Below are 22,099 nucleotides of genomic sequence, written 5' to 3'. Positions count from 1 at the left end.
GAGTTAGATGTGAATCAGTGCTTCATCAATAATTAGTCATTAACGTTAATTTCAAATAAGGTGAAAGAAAAACAAGCACAAGTAATAATTACAATGACTGTAAACAGACAGTTATGAAAGCGTCAGCTGCCATTACGCTAATGCCAAACTTCCAGGTTCAATCATAGCGATTATAAACTGGGGTAAGTGTGTGAGCGCAGTGCAGAGGGTGTGTGTGTGTGTGAGCGCAGTGCAGAGGGTGTGTGTGGGAGCCTGGGAGTATTTAACCTTAATGCCAAGAGCCATTAGTGCGCTCGCTGATTATCACTCATGGTCAACGATGCTTAAAAATATGCGTTCATTTCGTCCATTCGATTTCACATTCGTTGCTGCAAATTCAGCGCTAGACACACGAGCCGATTTGATAATCTAATTATGGGCTTTTGTTGAGTTGAATAAAAGCTTGTTGGTGGGTGACACAGAATTAAAAGCTAAAGCTTTGAGATAAATGTGTCAATTTCCTTCAAAACAGACATTAAACTCTAAAGTAATTAGTCCGTATCTCTGTTGACATGCATCAACGTTCTCTTGGGTTCGTTTCGAGAATCAATGGGATCATCTGGGATCAAGGGTTCGGATGACACTCTGACCAAACAAATGTTGTTATGGACCAATCATGCCGCAGATCACACCAATTAAAAAACAAGACTTAATTAAACTCAATGGCACTTCAGATTCTTCAGGAAAACCTCAACGCAAATCAACAGACGCCAACTCTGGCTTTTCGTTTCACTGAAGACAGATAAACAGCGATAACTGGAGTATTTCAGTCTTTCTGCTTTAATTCAATGTGTTACTTTGCAATTATCTGTGAAATTTACTTGCAATATCCAAATGAAAATTGGTTCAAAGTCATTTGTTTTTGCGTAGTTGGATCTTAGCGGATAACATGAAATTTGCATGGCTTATTCCTTCCAAAAACATTTAATTGCTGTTTGGATCATATGCATCAATTCTTAAAAAAATACAAATAAAATTGTGCTGGGCAACGATTAATCGCATCCAAAATAAAAGTTTGTGTTTACATAATAAATGTGTGTGTACTGTGTATAAAGTTTGTGTTTACATAATAGATGTGTGTGTACTGTGTATAATTATTTTGTTAATTTATTATTGTTTTTTTTTTAATTTAATTTATTTTTTATAAAAAAATATAATAATAATAATAATAATAATAATAATAATTATTATTATTATTATTTTTTATTTATTTATTTATTTATTTTTATATATATATATATATATATATATATATATATATATATAATTTATATATATATTTATATATATATATATATATATATATATATATATATATATATATATATATATATATATATATATATTGTATAAATATGTATTCATCATATATATATATATAAATATAATGAGAAAAAAATTCTTACAAATATATGCATGTTTGTGTATTTATATATAAATAATTAATTAATCGTTGCCCAGCACTAAAAAAAAATATAAATCATGTACAACAAGAAAGTGTATTAAATAAAACAGGTACAGTTTGACTTTAGAATGTAAACGCCCTCGTGTCTGAATGCGTATTCGGCAACACAGTCAAATGTAAAATCTGCAGAAAGTGAAAGAAGCAGCAGAAAGCTGAAGAGGACAAGAGCAAGATCTGGCTGGATGTTAACGAGGGACGACTGGAGAAACACACACATTTGTTGCTATCGTGAGTCACAGCTTGTCCACTACAGCTCCAGACTGAGCCGAGGCTGAGGGTGATAAAGCAGCTGGGCTGTGCAATGCCAAGGTCGTGGATTTGAGTCCAGGGAATGCCTGAACTGATTAAATGAATTCAATGCCAGTTGCTTTGGAGTAAAGTATCAGCCAAACGCATGAATATAAATGAAAAATGTAAGATGTTTGAACAAACCGTCGCCTGGGTAAAAGACGGTGATGAAACAGGCTTTACTCGCGTCTAATGCGTTTCTCAGTGCATTCTCACAGCTGATTAAATCTGGTGCTCTTCGCGTGTCGGTCAAAAATGACATTTTTTTTCTCAATGAAATGAATGTACTATATTTTAGTTTGATAATGTTTTTTTTTATTTAATATTTTGCATTTTTAGGGGATTTTGTGGTACTAAATTATGGTTACGCTGTATTTATAATCCATTTACTTTTTGAGCATAGACCTGAAAATGTAATTTCCAACTTAAACTGTGGTAAATCTTGAATGCTTTCGAGAAAACAGACTGAAGTTTGATCTCTTTTCAAAGACGACACTTGGCAGATTATTGCTGAAGTGAAAAAAAGTTAAAAAAATGAAATAAATAAAAAAAGATACAGAATTTTACGTTTATTGTTATTAAAAATGCACAAAAATACGATGAAATATATATTTTCAAAAACACATTTTACTCTAAAACTGCTAGAAAATCAAAGCCATAAATCTAAACAAGTTGTGTTCCAAATTTGAGCCTGATATCTCAAAGAAACTGCGGTGAGAGTGTGTTCGGCTGCAGTACCGAACGCTTCCACTAGAGGAAATTCGTCTCCCATTCATTTCCAATGCGCTCATTTTTGACTGTGAGGAGCTCAAGTGTGACTATTTCAAATGTCCATGATACAGCAAGTGCCAAAACCTTTACCAAGTTTGTACCATTCCGATCAAGATTAGATAGATAGATAGATAGATAGATAGATAGATAGATAAAAATATATATATATATATAACTCCATTAACTCAACAACATCAACTTACTTAATCAACTCAAAAATGGTGTTTGAGAAACACTGCCGGCCATGTACAGCGTTCCTCCCTTCCCCAGCGACCGCTCTGAATATACAGTCTTGTTACTAAAATTTCACAAGACCACGGTGTTAGCGACTAGCGAGGGAACAGCGGAGTCACGCACTTCAATTCCAGTTAAAACGATCCGACAAGAAAGGAGAAACGTTTCACTGCAGTGGCACAACTGAGTCAGTTTCACTGGGTTAAGTCCAGGACTTTTAAGGACTTTTCAAGCACTACTGTTTTGTATTTCAAGGACTACAATCAGAGATCTCAGTGCAGCACAGCTGCCAACTTTTGAGTTTAGCTTGGAGTGAGAATTATTGGGAGGGTGTAAAAAATAAAAATTAATCTTGCATTAAACACAATAAGTGTATTGTGATTGTCAAAACATTTTAGTAACTAAACTGAATTTTATTAGGTTTAGTGACGTCACAATGTTTACATGGTACAATTTATGGTAAGCTAAGTTTTTTAATTATTGCTTGACTCAAATTTCACGATTTCAATTCAATTCAATTCAATTCTTGTGATTTGATTTAATATTGACTCATTTGGATAAATATTAGGTACACAAGATAGGCGTTAATTGTTCTCAAGAAAAAAATAATACAAATTTCACCTAATGCTGTAAACACACAGACAGCCCTATCAGCTGGCAGGATTATTTAAGGTTAAAAATAACTCAAATGAAATATAATGCGTTTTTTTGTATTATTATAATAACAACTTAATTTAATAATATAAGCAAATATGTATATAATAAATATGAAATATACACATATTTAGCAAAATACTCTCTATAGCTCTATTTACTCTCTCCAGCCTATATTATGGTCATTAAACGGCTTTTCTGAGGTAAATGTGACATAATTATTCTCCAGATGTTTTATTGACCTCTTTCCGCGGATAAAAAACACTGATTGATCGATATCATGTATGAGGAATATACATTTCGGTAAGTTGTACTGTATCTTTCAACAGTGTTCATTCGTGTTTATTTACTATTATTAGCTAGTAGAGCTGATCGGGTCACGTGCCGTTAGCGATCCGTCACGTCACATTTACAAGCGCCAAAACGGCATTTATTGTTTGAATTTCGTAATAAAATTGACAGAATCTGAGAGCTGAGATTTGTTTTTATCATAAGTAACCTGCTCTGTCTAGTCTGTCGGTCTCCGTGTCCTCTTTGCTTTGCGGTTTTTCTGTGCGTGAGAACATGGATGTGTGTGTGAGAGCGTGTGAAAGTGTCAATCGCACGAGTCTCACGGTGAACGCGCGAGAGTTGAAAGGATACTATGGCAAAGATATCGCTGATATCTCAAACTATGTTCCCCCCATGAATATATGATTGACCTGAAGAATGAAAGCTGTATTATATACTTGGATATTTATATGGGCAATATCACACTCATAACCATGTGAAATGGCTCTATATCAGACGGGCTGCGGTGTTAATTTTGCGTGAAAAGATTGTTTTATCGATAAAATTAAATACTAATCTATTGTCTCTCAATAATTCAAGCACTTTTCAAGTACCTTTTCATAAATATGCCTGTTTTAATGGGTTTTCCAGGATTTAAATTTCAAAAAGTCAAAGTACGTCAAGCACTTTAAGCACCTTGTATGAACCCACTACTTTACCGTCACATGACTTCAGGCGGGATTACGGGAGGATTAGACTGAGGGTGTTGCATTCACACACCTGTCCTCTGGTACAATACTGTAAGTAGTTTACACAAACACCACACACACACACACACACACATCTATACCTGAGGCCTATTAACAGCTCATGTGAAGCCCACTGATGCTGGAGGAACTCATGGAAAAGACTCGCTGTAACATCAACACGACAACTAAGACCTTCAAATCCAATCAAATGGCACTAAATGTTTAAATTAAAGGCACAATAATCCAGTGCTCACAATCTACATCACAATACACATCACGTTATAATTGAATACATTGCAATATTATTTACAGATACATGATATATCGTAGTGTTAATGAAAATCTATGACAAATTTTTAAGACGATACGTAGACGAGACATTAGGTCATTAAACGATGACCGTGACTATATCAACATGCAATATCGCTGACGACAAAAAAGGAGACTAAAATGTAGTTAAATAAAAACTTTACCAAAAAGGAGACAAAATATTACAGAATACTGCAAACTATTACAGACTGCGGTTCAAGCTACAATGATTTTAATTTGAGCAAAATGATCATTATTATCAGTTTTACCTTCATACAGCATGATGAAAAGCTTTCATTAACTAAAATTAAACTGAGCAGGAAAAGTTTGACACAATATGATACAAATTAAAAAGTACATTTGAGACAGGACTAAGACTAAATTAAAAAAGAGTTGTCAAAATTAGCACTAATATATATATATAGGTACTATATCTGTTATCGGCTGATATTACATTGTTTTGTTTGTTTTTTTAATCTGAAAGGGTCAATATCCATTAGTGTCATATTATTACATTTACATAAACTTTAACATCATTTAATGCCATAACTAATCTGTGATTGGCTTATTGGACTGGGGAAAAAGTATTTAACATAATATAAATTTATTTTATTTTGTATAAAAGTAGGGATGCAAGGATATGAAAATTTTGCCGATAACAATAACCGCTAATTCTTTATATTTGAAAACCGATATATCGGCCGATAAATCGAAATAAATCCAAATTTTTATATAATTTCTGAAAGCCTGATTAAAAAAACAAGTCTAACCATTAAAAGCCACGTCCCAAACACACAACTATGATGTTCTCATTATAATTTTATGTAGCCGATATGACAGACTTGCTGCACATGTTGCGCTGAAGTGAAGTGATTCTGATCATATTTCAAGCAATTCAAAACCATCATGTTGAACAGTGCGCATCTGAAGTGTCTCAGCTGAAGGACATAATACATTATTAATCAGCTTTAATATATCTGCCAATTTTTCTTATCAGGCCGATAACGATAACAATAAAAATGAACATATATCGGCCGATAACGATATGGTGGCCGATATATCGTGCATCCCTAATAAAAAGTAAAACGGTAAGTCTTGAATGCTGAATTTAGTATCACAACATTATAATGTACAGTATATGAGAAACAGATATAAATTGTGAGATAAGCAAAGGATTTCATTTAACAGAAAAAAAATGCATTCATGCAATATAGAGAAAAATCAGTCTACCGATATATGATTGTGTCAACACAGCACCAAACGCAGAGAAACACCAAACAGCCTCTCGAGTCGCACAGCGTGAGGTGGAATGACTCGAGGGGGGGAAAAATGCCCTGGAAACAAGAGCTAAATTAATACAGGACCTCAGAGGGAGAGACAGCGAGGTTCAACAAAAACAACGTTTGCTTCCTGGCTCGGTTTCTCGTTTGTGGTCTGAAGCACACCATTAGCGGTTCTGAGCTCGTTTTCTTTTAGTTTCACTCCAAGTTTGGCGCACACCAACCCTGCTCAGAGTCCTGCTCTGTGGTTAACACAAGATTGAGTTTTTCAAACAACTGACACGCCAAGCCAAAAAAATAAATCGTGAAGTTTTTCTTTTTTTTCACCCTAGCCATCGTTTTTCTGAAACTATCATTTAAATCATCTCGAAACTACATCATAATCCGGGCTGACGACAGGCTTTACTTATCAAGTACAATTGTGTGAAATGAATGCCTCTACAGGAAAGAAACATGATCTGCCACTTCTGAACGCGATGGACGACCCAAGCAAGAGTGACACCTGAGAGGACGCTCGTAAAAGAGCCTTTCCTTGCCAGTGGAGAAGAACTAGGGGGATCCCACTCGCGTCTGGAAAGCATCAGGCAACCTCAGGACGGATAACATTTCAGCTGTGCAAACGATCTCTCCAAACCCTTGGAGGAGGACGACCAAACAAAAACGCTGGGAAGGAAGACTGGAGGAAAGAAATCGACAGAATTAGGATCTGACTTTTTTTTTTCTAATGTATTTTTTTTAAATAACACTGCATAGTCTTCACTGTCTATAGTAAATATAGATTAATCCTTATTAAAGTTATTCAGTCAAGAGCAGTGAGTGATTTTCCCTTTGTCTTCTGTTGTGTGATTAACATTAATGACAGACGGTAGCAGGAATATTAGGCTACTGTCACTTTAAGAGCGAATGCACAGATCCAATATACTGATACACATGCGTTTCTCAAACGTTTACGTTTATTTAAGACACAACCAACTGCGTTTTTGATTATACTCGCCAAGATGGGCATTATTCTTATTGTCAAGCCCTAGATCTGACTTAGGTTCAGCTTACATGTACAAAATCAAAATGTGCCTCGGCCCCCATCTGAGGAAAATCACATCTGTTAAACGAGTGTCACACATTAAAAGGTTACAGTAGTTCGCCCAAAAATGTAAACTCTGTCAGTAATCACTCGCCCTCATGTTGTTCAACCCTGTCAGACTTTCGTTCATCTTCAGAACACAAATGAAGATATTTCTGATTAAATCTGAGAGCTGGCTCACTCCTCCATAGGCTTCTCTGTTATTGAAACTTGCCGGCCCAGAAAGTTAGTAAAGACAATGTTTAAAATAGTCCAAGTGACTACAGTGGCGTAGAAATTTAGTCAGAATGGAGGCTCACGATTGGCCGACGCTGGTCATGTGTGTGATGCTGGCCAATCGTGAGCCTCCGTTCTGACGTACAACCCAGAAGCTGTTACACTCGTGAACTCGCTCAGAGAAACACAGAAGAACATGAAGAGTTGAATAAAGTTGTTTTTTTTGCGCACAAAAAGTATTGATAAACTTAAGGTTGAGCCACTGTAGTCACTTGGACTCTTTTAAACATTGTCTTTACTAACTTTCTGGGCCGGCAATTTTCAATAACAGAGAAGCCTATGGAGGAGTGAGCCAGCTCTCAGATTTAATCACAAATATCTTAATTTGTGTTCCGTAGATGAGTGAAAGTCTGACAGGGTTGGAACAACATGAGGGAGAGTGATTACTGACAGCATTTACATGTTTGGGTGAACTAACCCTTTAAGTTGAACTGTATTTCCACTACAACCGTGAGCAAGACGGCGATGGAAATAACAGATGCCTCGTGCTCAGAGAGCAAAGTAACGTCTAGCCACAACACAATGACCACAAGAGGTGGGAGTGCTCGATGACTTCAGTGTTACCAGGGGAAAAAACCCAAGAACGCCTGCCAAGACAAGCTGCTGCTCTTCTGAGACGCGCTCTGTGGCTGAAAACACGGGACATTTCTCTCCTGCGATAAGAACAGAGACAGCAACAGGGAAATCACAAACGCAACGTATAAGAAGCTTTTATTTAGGAGTGCATGATATTACAATTCTATTAGATTAGTTTAAAAATATTATATTTTGTCAAAATATTATTTAAAAACAATAAATATAATATATAATACACCAAATATAAAATAAAAAAAACGAAAATCTATCATTTTAAAATGCTACACGCTTTTATTTGGGAGTATATGGCATTAAAATTCTTGCCAACCTGATATTGCTTAGATTAAAATAGCTTGAAATTCTTGAATATTTTGTCTGAATATCATTTGAGCAATAAAATAATATTTATAACAAAATAAAATTGTCTAAAAAAGCAAAACGCTAACAGTCAACGCTGAAATACAGTTTAAGAGTGCACAACATTAAAGTTGTAGTTACAATAATGCTAATAAACAGATTCTAGAACTGACTATTTATTTATAAATATTTTATATAATAAATCTATTATTTATATAAAAAATTAAATAAAATGACTATTGTCTAAAAAATAAAACTGTAAATACTAAAATAAAAGTTTTAAATGCTTCAAGTGAATTTAACATCACAACATAATAATGTAAAGTATATGAGAAATTGATCTAGGCTACATTTTTCATTCTTCATTTTTTCATTTAACAGTTATTAAATGAGTGTTTTTAAATATTAACTTTAGTGAGTGTTAGATGATGGGAAAATTAATCCAATTAAAATAGATCAATATAAATTATTATCCGATATGGATAAATTACACACAAAAAAAAAAAAAAAAAAAAAAAAAAAAATGCAATATCGGCTGATAACGATAACGTTTATTACTTTGAGTACTTTTTAGTACATCAAAGTCAAATGCCGCAAAAGCAAAACATTACAAAGAAAAATAGTTAGCTAACAAGAATTTCACTGGAACATCAAATATGCAAAAAGTAAGGAAAAACCATGAGGCTTTAAACCAATCATCAATCAGCACCTCTCAGCGCGCGTCGACAGAGTTTAACAAACGCCACGTTATGTTTAGATGTACTTCACTCTAAGAGGCCTCACAGGTTAGCGTCGCTAATCCAAGCTATGTAAACAACAGCCAGCGTCGCGTTCAGAGCCGAAGGGCGAAAGTGGGGAAAAGCGCAAAGAAAGAGGTGTTGGGAGACTTTAAACATCCTCTTGTCAGCCTCACATCCTGAATGAAAGAATCGCTGCAGAGAAACTTGCATTCCACTGCATGAGAAAACAAAGTCCGTTAGCCAATCAATGGCTGAAAAACAAACGGAGAACGAGCCGCGGCTTCCAGCGCTTAAATCAAAACACTCCGGCACTGCCAGACAAAACACGCCGCTCATGCCATGTTGTTGCGCGGGGGCCTGTTTTCTTTAAACGCACAATGTGAAGGTGTCAGATTCAGGATCCCGGGGTTCAAAGGCAAAATCAAAGTGGATGACTGATTAAAAAGACTAAACGTGACCCTGGACCACAGAACCAGTCACATGTCTCAATATGAGTGGTGATAGCCAACTATACATTGCATGGGTCAAAATTATAAATTTTTCTTTTATGCCAAAAATCATTAGGATATTAAGTAAAGATCATGTTCCATGAAGATATTTTGTAATTTCCTACCGTAAATATATAAAACATTTATTTTTGTGAGTGAATGCAGCACAATCGTGAACATAAATGCACAACTTTAAAGACTATTTTCTCAATGTTTTGATGTTCTTGCACCTTCAGATTTTCACATAGTTGTATCTCGGCCAAATATTGTCCTATATGGAAAGCTTATTTATTCAGCTTATTTTATTTCCAAAAATTGACCCATGTGACTGGTTTTGTGGTCCCAGGGTCACAAATAACTGGCGTAATTAGACACTGCATTTAATTTGCACACAGGTAATGTGACTAATGTTTATTCGGTTCACCGAGCTGTTTTTCCCCCAAATCGGAAAGGCAACAATATTTCCTCTGTACAAGCATCCAAGCACTTAAATAGGACTGAATCCGGTAATATCTCTAAGGTCATAAAACAAATTGTGGCTCTAACTGCCCGGGCCTATAATTAGAGAGCAGGGGTGACTGAAAATCTGATTGATGGAAACCAAAAACGTCCTGTAATTTGAGTTGGAGTGGCCTCTGGAAGCCGCTCCGCAGGCCACATCTGAGGCGGAGAGAGATGTCAACCGCCGGGCCGACGGGAACGAAAGCGCATTTACGAAACCATATCATGCGCAAGTGCCCAAGACGAGCATCTCGCAAACATCATCAGGAGACTTAACCGTCAATAAAAACAAACATTAAGCTGGATGCTGATTGGTCAGAATCATCCAGACGCGTCTTCATTCAGATTAACTCTATAAAGCCTAACGTATGACATTGGATATGCAAATTAATACTAAATGATCAACATGAACAAAACCTTCTGTCGTTTGAGTGACAGTTTAGACTTAAGCAAGTAAAAGTCTGAGTATAATTGCACAACGAAGTGAATTTTTACTGATTTTTGTAAAGTAAACATAAGAATAACTTTGATATTGTTAGTAATATTTCCCGATTAACACTTGCTGGACTGAAGCACTTTCTCTTGATTATCCAGACATCGTTTTCTAGAAAAATCCTGAGTATCGAATATGATAATCAGGCTTTTGAGGAAGGTTTATTTGTTCATCTCTCAATCATCATTGTATTGCATTGCATTATATGTTTTAAAACTAAGAGCTTTGATCATAAAACTAAGCATTTAAATATCATCTTACTTGTGACGATTGATATTTATATGCATTGTATGTATGTATTCACTATACTGTTATAAAGATCGCATTGATTTACATTACAATCATCAGAACTTCATCTTTTTGTCGATGTAAATATTAGCATCTGCACCAAATTGCGTATTTTTGCTCAGTTTGCTTCTCTGAATAAAATTTACTTGTTTTTTCCTTCATATTTTCACTGTATCAGAGACAGATGCATCAAATATGATATTCAAAAAAACATGCATTTAGATTTTTAAAAATGATTTTGTGTAAAGGTTCAATAAACTACTCCATTTCAAAAAAATATATTATTTTTCAGCCTCTTTTCTCATATTTCAGGTTTAAAGGCTCGGAAACACAAAGAGAATCCTTGAGGGGAAACAAAAATATGAGCAAAAGGAAACATTTGTGAACCAAAACAGCATCTTCAAATGATGAAAAAGCCTTGAACCACAAGAAGAAAGAAGTGCAAAAGAGCAAAGAGAGGAAAAAACACAACAACAAACGACAGCCACGGCATTAACAGTGCCATCCTCCCCTCCTTCATAACCCACATTCAGAAGAGATTCAAAACAGACATAGGTCTCATTAAAGCCAGAGCTTCATCTGAGAGTCATATCTGCCAACACACACACACACACGCCTGTCCTATAGTGACACATTTATTTGTTTTCCAGTTGTTTAACCTGAGGAAGGCAAGCAAAATAACATACCAGTCATTCTTAAAGGGCTTGATCACCTCAAAATGACAAATCTATCAATTTTTACTCACCCTCAAGTAATAAACCAATATGACTTTATATATTCTAATCTACATAACACAAAAGATTATATTTTGAAGAATGTTTCAGCTGTTTTATGCGATGAAAGTCCATGAGAGCTAAACACCACCTCATTGACTAACATTGTATGGACAAGAACAAAACTAGGGATGCACCGATATGAACATTTTGGCCGATACCGATAATTCTTTATATTTCAAAGCCGATAACCGATATATATTGGCCGATAAATCTAAATCAAAATTTGTATATAGGCTAATTTTTGAGAGCATGATTACAAAACCAAAAGTCTCAACATTAAAAGCCATGTCCCAAGCGAACAATTATAACGTTATATCTGCCGATATGACAGACTCGTATAAAACTATATTTTCCTTTTTTGAAGTGATTCCAATCATATTTCAAGCAATTCAAACCATCATGTTGAACAGCGTGTGTCGGAAGTGTCTCAGCTGAAGGAAATAATCCACTATTTATCAGAAAAATATTCTTATCAGGTCGATAACGATAATATTAATAATCAACATATATCGGCCGATACCGATACGGTGGCCGATATATCGTGCATCCCTAAACAAAACATGAAATTTTATAAAATAGCATCTTCTGTGTTCTGCAGAAGAAATAAAGCCATTCAGGTTCGCTTCTGACATATCAGACAAACAGAACATTTTTCAAGCGACGGCAATTAGTGCTGTACGACAATATCACGGTATTTTTAAAAATTATACCAGTTTCACGGCATATGACTGTATATTTTTTTACCAAGCATTTTCTACTGATTGAGAGAGGAAATCCTGCAGTAGATCGACTTAGAACGCCCTATTTTACTGTCATGAGTGGATATTGTAGAGAAATCCACACTAGTATTAATACAGGTTTGCACAAAATGATGCGGTTTACAAATATGTGCCAGCAGGAGGCGCTGTAGAATCGTCAGAAACAGCGGTTTCCCCGGTAACGGCTGTACACAAAGCAGCGCAGCGCTCACAAACATTTCTTTATCAGGAAAGATGAAGAAAGATTAAATGAAAATAACATCGAAACTTCATTGAAAGACTTCAAAAATACATTCATATAAAAACACCCGCGCCACGTTTCGACTTTGAAACGTGCAGTTCTCATGTTTAGCCAACGATGTCAATGCCAACCACAAATACATTTTACAAAAGGCTGTGTTGATATTGTGAGCCAATGTATGGGAAACAATATAATTTGACAGCTATCAATTATAGTTTAACCAATCCATCTTCACCGTCAGTGAAAAGCGACCCCTCTCAAACAGCGTCGCGCCGCTTTCCGATCGTTAAAGCGACACACACCGGTTCATAACAGAAATAAAAACCGGTATAAACCGGTATACCGCCCAGCACTGACGGCAATAACTGCCGGCAAACATTGGTACTAGAAAAAACAAAACTAAGAAAAAACACAACAGTCAACTTCACACATCAACCAGTCTTTGGCTCACTTTAAATGTACAGATATCAAACGAACAAATACCCCGATGTGAGATGGAGAGTTTTTCCGCCTGACATCTCCTGGTAACAGCATCCCTGTGGATGTCTTGTTATCTTCCTGTCAGGGAGAAGAGCAGCACTAGCTTCATCGTGACAGAAGCCCGGCTGCCGACTCGTTATGAGAGCGTGGGGTTTGACGAACTGACAGGTGAACAGGACAGAGCAGGAAGAGGCCGTCTGAGCGCTTTAGCCGTGTTTACCACAGAAACCTCGTTACCACACCTCAGCTACAGCAGAAACACACTGTTAGCTCTGCAGACTGACAGGCGTTAGATGCACAGTTAATTTGGTTCAATTGGCCACACGAGCAGAACGCCGCGTAGGCAGAATATCAATTTTGGAAAGCGTGCTGAGAAGCTTGACGCTCTGCATCGATGAAAACACAGCGGGGAAAAGGTTCAGAGCACAAACAATGACACCAAGAGACATTTAATACCTCCTCTGCGTCGAAGCAAACGCTACGATTGGCTCCTGAAAGACGGAGCCTGTTGCCAATCAGATTCGGTTGATTGAGTGGGAGGAAGGCCAAGTGGAGCCCTGTGGGAAACGGGATGAATCGCAAGGAGTTTCCCTTTATCCGACGGCCCTTAGCAACAGCCTCTCAGTGAGAAATCACCTGTTGCTAAGAGGATAAGAGATGCACATCCTAGCAACAACCGAAGGAGCGACTCTCTCTTTCCTGGAGGAAGAGCGAGAACAGAGATGCCACACACACACACACACGCATGCACGCAACAAAGCAATTATGAGCGCTGAGAAGAAAAAAAACAGGAACAAGACGAACAGTCTGAAGGCTGATAAAACCACAGCGTCAAATGCAATCTGCAGGAAACAAAACGCTCAGTATGCATCGTTTTCTATTTCAACACGCATCTATTTACCTGTAAGACGCCTCTGTCCGTCTCACCGTTGCGAGATGAACAAGTGTGCATGCATTGCTGTGAATGTGAAAGCGTGTGCATGTGTGAGTGTGTGTGTGTGTGCATCTGCTGAGCAACCGAAAGAGAGAGAGTCTTGGAAAGGAAGCAAGGAGTGGTAACCTCAACAACACCTGTGTGCAGTTGCTAGCAACCAATAGTGTGTGTTTTCTGTATGTCAGCAGACGCTCACGGCTAAATATGGAGACTTGCTGATGGTGAGAAAAAACAAAACTGACTGTAACACATCACACTTACACGACCACCTATGTGTTTACTAACATTTACTACTGCAAAAACAAGCCGGTAAGAAATTACTATACAGTAGTCAACATAGAAGTGGATCAAAACCTCTCATCAAAGTTATACATGAATTTTGAACAATACCCGTCCTGGTCTTAGGACAACTTTTTGGATCCACTTCAAATGTTGACTATTGTATTAAACACTTGGTCTAAGGCTACAATTATATTGTACTATTATTTATTAATGTTGCTATTTGTTTTTAAAATATATTATATAGCAATAATGCTAATCATTTTACTATTTTAATAAGTAACACTTGACTAGAGATGTAAATTGATGTGCTGCTGTCTTTCACCAAAGTGCAGATAAAGATTAAGGGCTTTTCACATTAAAACTGCACCTCCAGGCTGTTGAGTTGAACGTTGTGTTTTACAACCGCATCTGGGCTGTTAAAACAAGAAATCAAAGCAAAGCAGAGCCAAGCCTTACACGTTTGCACCGTCACCACAACAACATGGCTAAAATTATTAGTTGCTGTTTCTAAACCCACCATTTTAACTGATCCATGCAACCAACAAATGGCTCAATGGTCAACACAAGAGTGAGTTGAAATCATCAAGACATGGACTAGTTCCTAAATCTGATCTACTGAAGAGAAACACACTGATAGAAACCACAACAGAGTAGAAGTGAAAATCGAAGAGGTGATTATCTTTAATCCTGGTGTCAACTCGTACTTACTTGAATCGTGTTCACAATCAGATGTCGTTCTAGTAGGCTTCTCAACTTTATTGCATTACCAGCCGTCACTGACGCTCCAATTCTCAGTGGAATTTAATGATTTTCAGTCATTCAAAGCAGTGTCCGTGTGGACATGTATAATTAAAACAGAACAATGCTTTCATATTGCCAGGGTAGACACTGCTTTTGCCCCAATTTCTCTTAAGATGGATCAGCGCCAGTTCACATCTGGGGGGCTCTTACTTTCCATGCGTGAAAACAGACAATCCGAGAGGAGAAAACAAGTGGGAGAGAGAGTGGGGGGGAATGGGGGTGTTGGGGAATATGTGTTTGTGTGGCCAGAAGAAGAAGAAAAACAGCCAAGTACCGCTCTGAGTAATCTGACCTCGACGCTAGCAAGAGCCGAGAGGAAAATCTCCCCTACAGACAGCATAACAATCAAGATAGTGTTTCCTGCGTGGGAAAAAGAAGAAGAAAAAAACCAGTTCTTGAAGCATACCAGTATTCAGGACAAAACAACCTGCATTAAGCCAGATGGTGGAAGATCAGTCTGCCCAGAGAGAGCAAGAGACCTCAGATTGCCTGATAACCACACAAGCTTTAACGGATGGCTTAGCATCTATTGATTCCATAAGGAAGTGCACGCTAAGCTGTCTGGAACAAAACGAGATTCAAAGTGAAGGCTAACAAACAACTCTAAGTAAATGCACATTAAAAACAGTGTCTACACACTCTATCTCGGCCCACTTCGTCCAATCGGCCACGATCGTTACCGAGACTTGCTCAAGATACGCTCAGCTTCAGCGAGACCTGGTGAAGCTTCCTTTCAAGAAAAGAAGGTGGAATTAATTTCATCGTATAAACTCATTAAAATAAGTGCATCCCACTTATTTTAATGAGTTTACACAATGAAATGAATTCACTGGAAATTAATTAAAGGAAGATTTACTGGCTGGAAATGGAATTGACCACAACCAGTCGAATACACAGTGCAAACCTAGAGTCTTGTTTCTTCATCTATGGGTTTCAGGAGATTGCTTGTGCAGCTTGTATAGCAGTAATGGATCCAAGGTGCTACATAAAGCCCAAGTTGCTATGAAAATCTCTGTAACATTCCTGTATGGAGGTCACGATCTCACCCTCAGACAATTTCCACCGCTGAGACCGAGCTCTGGTATCTAGAAGTTTGTTTTGCACCATCTAAGCTGTAGGCGTAAGTGGAATGAGTCAGCAAATAAGAAAAACACTTCATGTTCAAATCGCTTACGAACCCCCCACTAGACATTAGTCACAACAAAACCAGTTCACGTCCAGATTTTCAGAAGTTATGCATTTAAACTGCTGAAGAAAAAACTTGTAGGCCACAAAACTGAATGTGTTTCCAAAGTTCAATCTGCACTATGGAAACTTCTGGACCACCCCCAGGTTTCTCTCCCGACCAGGTCCTGCCCACACGACCTCAGGTTATTCCGTATAAGCAGAGCTGATTACAATAATAACCCACATTCAAGGTCAGCCACTGGAGCACCAGCAGTAGGGGGTGGAAGAAGGGCAGGGTGGGTCAAGAGAGAGCCGATGTAGATAAGAAGCCCTGAGGGACTGAGGAGGAGAAACAGCTCTTGGAATTTGGCAATGCGGAGTGAATAGGGAACTGGTGTTAGCTTTAGAACGTTCCAGAGGAGATTAACTTGTCTAAATGTTGGATAACATCCCAGCACATGCCAACAATCACAAACAGATTTAATGTTTTAATCTCATTTGTAATCCTATTCGTCAATGACCAATGATCTGTAATGAACATTTTAATTCTAAATGATCCAGTGTGAATGGCCAGAGCAACATTTTGTATCTCAGGTTAGACATTGCGGACATACTTCCTCAAACCTCATCTAATGCCTAGTGGGTAGTAGAGCTGTGCAATTATTAGTAATTTTATAATGTTTTTCGATTTCGTAATAAAATGATCAATTATTCGATTTTGGCTTCCTAAGATTATAAAGTAATAGAGGTTAAACTCTCTACTGTTGCGAAACTGTGGGACGGGCCTGATATTACGGTGTTATGAAAAGCGAATTAAGCCGCAAAAAAGACACTGCGCGCGAGGTCCGAGTCGGAGCCGAATGCGGAAAAGCAAATGGGCTTCAGATACACACCTAAACACGTACACACAAAAAAGTCAAAATGCATTTTTGGAGAGTATTCACAAAAACTGTGGGTTGTCTTAAGTAAACGTACACAGTTGAGGAAGAAAATGTGTAACAGTATATTGGATCCATGCATTAGATCACGGATCTTGACTGAATATCTTAAGTAGCTTTAATAAGGATTAATCTATATTTAATGTGTACTGTAATATGCAATGTTATTTTATATTTTTTGTTGTAGGCTATTACTAATCTGAATACCACTCTAAAACTTTACACACGGTTTATTTAATTTGCATTTTCATTCTCTTGTTATTTGTCCATTTTGTTTGGAATTTTTGTGTATCAGTTATTGTGAAATTTCACTGTATTTAAAAATGAATCATATTGTGAAATAAGACTTTGATCATATCAACCACAAATAATTGTTTTAAATAAATCAAGATTTCAATATTGACCAAAAATAATTATGATTTTTGCTATAATCGAACAGCCATAATAGGTAGCCATCTTCTAATGGTGCATCCTAACTGAAATTGAACATCATAAGTAACTGATCTGGAACACTCTACATGGGCAGAAATTCAATGATGCATCGTGCTCATGTAAACTGCATGAGAAACCTGACTAACAACTGGTTCCAATAGCGTTTGATGTTAGCATTTCGATAAGCTAACTGGGGAATATTTGATAAAAGGCTGTACAAATAACATCTAACATGGTTTTATGGGTCCCAATACAAAAAACTACTCAAGATCCATTTCTGCTAAACAGGATCCTGGTCTGCTTTTGTTTTGACTGCGCACATGCCTCTTTTTGTCAGCAACGATAAACGGGCACTAAATAATAACATTCATTCCAGCTGTTGCCGGATATCTGCTAATCAGGAGAACTGAGACCGGCACAAGGTTAACAGCAGCAACCTGCATCCAAAGCCTAAGGCATCTGACTGACAAACAACCCTGAACTCAACAGCTTGAATGTTGGCACACATTGAGCTTATACACTAAGAGGACAGGGGATGATAGCAGATTACGATTAAGATAACTCTGCTATGTTGTGAAATGCAAGCAAAACAATGGTGGAATCAGGAAATCCATGCACGATTACATTAGAAACATTACAAATTAGTCAAACTGCAAACAACATTAAAATAAGAAACAGATTTAGGGGTAAAAAGTAAAAAGTAAAAAGCAAGCTGCTAATGATTAAAAAAAAGAAAGGAGTAAAGGTGAAAATGCATGCTTTGTCTATTCTGAGGTTCAGAGTCAAGAATAAAAATGATTCATGGTTACAAAATTAATCACAAGTACATGGAGTAAAATTGGTCTGGAAGGCAAAGGAGGAAAAAAGAGTGGCCGAACAAGAGAGGCCAAAGTGGGAGGACATGTCATGCAAGGCGGAGTTGACCCTTAGACCGTGATACTATTTCCGCCCCACCACAAATCTCAGCTGCCAGACCTTACATAACACACAAACTCGCTTCAACCTGTCTTTAACAACCACAAGCTTACCTCTCAAATCGGCTCGAGAACCACAGACTTCAAAAAAACAACCTCCCTCTTTTTCTCTCCGCTCACATTCTCGATTTACTTCACCTTCCACCTTGTCCTCCCTCTCTTTTCCTCCTTTTTTCCCACCTACTCCAACAGCTCTCTCTCTCTCTAAAGGATCCCTGAGTAACTGACACCGCTCTTGAATTTTGAGAGCCGTGGCACAAGGACACCGCTTGTTCGCCCAACAGCAGGAGGAGTGAAGGGGTAGAGGGGGAAAAAGCTCCCTGGGTGCTTTTGACTTGGCAGGGCTTGGAGAAGCTCTTCAGGCAGAGTTTATCTGCTGGGTTCTGGCAGTCAGCCGACGCTGCTGGTGTGCCGTGGACTGCTGGGGGGTTGAATACTGCATCCTCAGTCAGCGACGGACCTGTCACTTACAGTGAGCTATCTGCAGGGATTTAGAGAGAGGGAAGTTGAAAAATGGAGGAGGAGAGAGCACCAACTATTTATAGCCTCTCAAAGGCTTCCTGTTACTGTTCAGCGAAGCAGGGAGGAGGGGCGAACTCCCAGAGAGGGAGTGTGAGGCATAGAAGGGTAATGAGAAATAGAAAGAGACTCATCCCTTCGCTTTCATCCACACAGGAAAACATGACTACCCATCATCAGTCAGCGAATAACACCAAATAACATAAGCCAGTTGCAACAAGCTCCTTTATTGATAATACACTTAGAAATATCACAATGGGTCTTCTTTAAGGAAAGCAGTTTATTGTAGGCAACGACGGGTCTTGGATCAGGACTATGGATGGAATCGAACAGAAACATCAACTATTATCTATATAATTACACTTACTACAGGCCTAATACATCAACCAGATTTCAAACAACATATAATGACCCATTCCCAACAAAGCTACTTCAGGAATACAAACACGTTTCTACCACAGACTTTAATCCACATCCCAATCTGATGTGGCTAACGCTTTGCATGCACTCAAATGTTTGCATACAGAGGAGTGAAGTGAAGTCTAAATACATTTAGCAGGCAAGGACAAACCCTGAGCAAACTGTGCTCAGAGGAACATAAAGAGAGAGAAAGTAAGAGGGAGATTAAGGGCTGCAGGTCCCCTGTAAATTCAGCGAAAAGCAACGATCCTTACAGCCCATCAAGTCCAAGAATGTTTTCTACTTTATGAGTGACAGGTAACAAGATGCATGAAGAGGAACTGGGAGTGAGGCCATGGCTGATATAAAGATAAGCATTTGTGTGTGGTTTCATCAATCCATGAGCATCCTTCAACAAAGCTCTTTGGTGGATGCCGTCAACAACACCCTTGAGAAGACCGTGCCCACAATGCTCTTGGGGATCCACAATATGGACTCTAAAATGAGAAATTCTCTTTCACACTCTCGCCTTTCTCAGAGAGAAGCCTCCGCTTGATGACCTCATTAGTTCAAGCACTTAATCCGCTAATGCCCAGATAAAACTAAATGAGAGAGGACGGGAGGTGGGAAGGTGGAGGCAGAGAGGGGTGAGGAAGAAAGAGGAGTAGGAGGGGAAAGAGAGAAGTTATGACACTGGCTAACACTGCAGAGCTAGCCACCCACTTGAGCCCAGATTCAACAGCACATGGAATAATGGGAAGGTGTTGCATCCACTGAACACTTTTGTTATCAATTCTAAAAAAACAATACATAAGATTAAAAAAACTACTGATGGGGTTAACAATAACAAGATGTTTGACATCCAATGATTGCAAAGGAATTTTAAATGCATGTATCCCAAGAGGAGATCTCAAACTTTGCCAAACTCAAGTCAAGAGGTTGTAAATTACCCAGCTCAAGTTGGGATATTCTTGGTTTTCCTAAAACTCCTGTCAGGGTTGAGCTGATAATTGGATAACCATTCCAGAGCCTCTGTTGTTTGGACTGTGCTCTGGAATTCTGGTTATAATCACCTGTACATTTTAGAAGTAACTTAGTAGCTTAGCCATGAAAACACTGAAATCTGCACGCACCAACTCTCTTGGCTCAGAAGAAAAACCCAATTTCCTTTTGTGAGGCAGATCCTTGAGAGGAAAAGGGGTTTTATCTGAGAACTCGGCAACTCCACCATTTCATCCAGTGCCAAGGGATCAATTTGCAGGGCAGAGAGACTAGAAAATGAGAGCCCAGAGTGCCTTCCTGCACTCAGTGAAGAGGTGAACCACAGATTACAGAGAGGGGGAGAGAGAGAGTCTGGCTTGCTTCCAGAACAGACTTTGAGGACTTTGATGTGGCCTTTCCGAGGCTAAAGGGTCAGTATTTGTTGCACCTCCTGTAGTCATTTCAAACAAAGTCACACACTGTGCAATGAAAAACAGCTCTTCCTTCTGAGGTTGATTATTGTTATTGAAGTTATTAGCTGGATGCAAACAGTGACCAACAGCTCCATTTGTTGACCTGAAAAAGTGTTTTCTGTTTGCCTGATTTGAGATAAAGATGCAAAAATGTATGATACCGTTATCGTCATTTGTGAACTAGAAAAGAGCTGCACAAGGGCATTAGCAAAATGGCCAACGAGAAAACCATCAAATTTCAAATAGACTTTGCTAATAATGGCAGGTCTGTCAGCTGGCAAAGGAATAGTCTGGAAAATGGTCTCTCGTTCAGACATATTTTCACTTGTCATACAACAAGCCTTAACTGATTTGATTTTTGCCGTGTTTGAGCTCATTTACTAGCATGACAAATGAGCCCAGGTACCTTTGGTTGAATTCCTCCCTATTTGTCCATACACACAAATTCTCACCTAGAGAGAAAGAGAAAACCACAGCACCTGTAAAGCGTACAAAGCTGATGAACCTAAAAAACAAAATCAAGATAAAGACAAAGACATCTGAATAAAGTAAACAAGCATTAGGAGAAGAAATGGAAAGTATCTTCTTCCAGCCCTCAGGCATTTTCTTGCTCATTATCCCTCTTCCTGACTGCAATGATGCCAGTGCGTGTCAAATAAGGTTCTTTAATATATCTTTAATCCATGTGATTAACAAAGAAGAGCTACTTTTGCCTGTCACTCCAGATGAGGGCTTATAAAATATTCACACATCGAAGCATTTCTCCCACCGCACAATGAACAGAATTTGAGCCGAATCCGGTGAATGTGTCCAAACATATCCATTTTTTCCCAAGCTGAGATAGGCAGATCTACAGAACTTTGATGAATTGCCTGCATTTATTATGACTGTTCCTCAGGGAAGGGTGCAGTACGAGGACAGTCTCGAATATGAATTACCAGCATGCTGATTCGATCTCAGCGGCAGCCAGAGAGAGACAGCAGGGCCTGAATACCAATACATGTTTCCTGGATCAGGACAAGGACTTGATTACTGGTGCCTGTCAGAAGGAGTGGAAAAGTCCTTAAGTGTTCTCTGGAGGGAAG

At 38.1% G+C, this 22,099-nt stretch overlaps 1 protein-coding gene across 5 annotated transcripts in view; it reads right to left on the bottom strand.

The window, feature by feature from the left end:
* The window catches only part of znf609a (zinc finger protein 609a), a 107,101-nt gene that overhangs the window by 27,393 nt on the left and 57,609 nt on the right, over window positions 1–22,099 (bottom strand). The window contains exon 1 of one of the 5 annotated variants that reach the window (XM_084095959.1): window positions 14,016–14,138. The exons of 3 other annotated variants lie outside the window; for them this stretch is intronic. In XM_084095959.1, coding sequence (XP_083952085.1) covers window positions 14,016–14,120 — 105 coding nt within the window. In that variant the 5' untranslated portion in view covers window positions 14,121–14,138. Of the gene's footprint in view, window positions 1–13,117; window positions 13,243–14,015; window positions 14,139–22,099 lie in introns of those variants that run through there. One more of the 5 variants, XM_084095960.1, reaches the window with a different exon arrangement.

This window comes from Abramis brama (genome assembly GCF_963993115.1).
Source record: "Abramis brama genome assembly, chromosome: 20".
NCBI classification, from domain to species: Eukaryota; Metazoa; Chordata; class Actinopteri; order Cypriniformes; family Leuciscidae; genus Abramis; species Abramis brama.
Note: the sequence above shows the minus strand (reverse complement) of the source record. Positions and strands in the feature narration are given on the sequence as shown.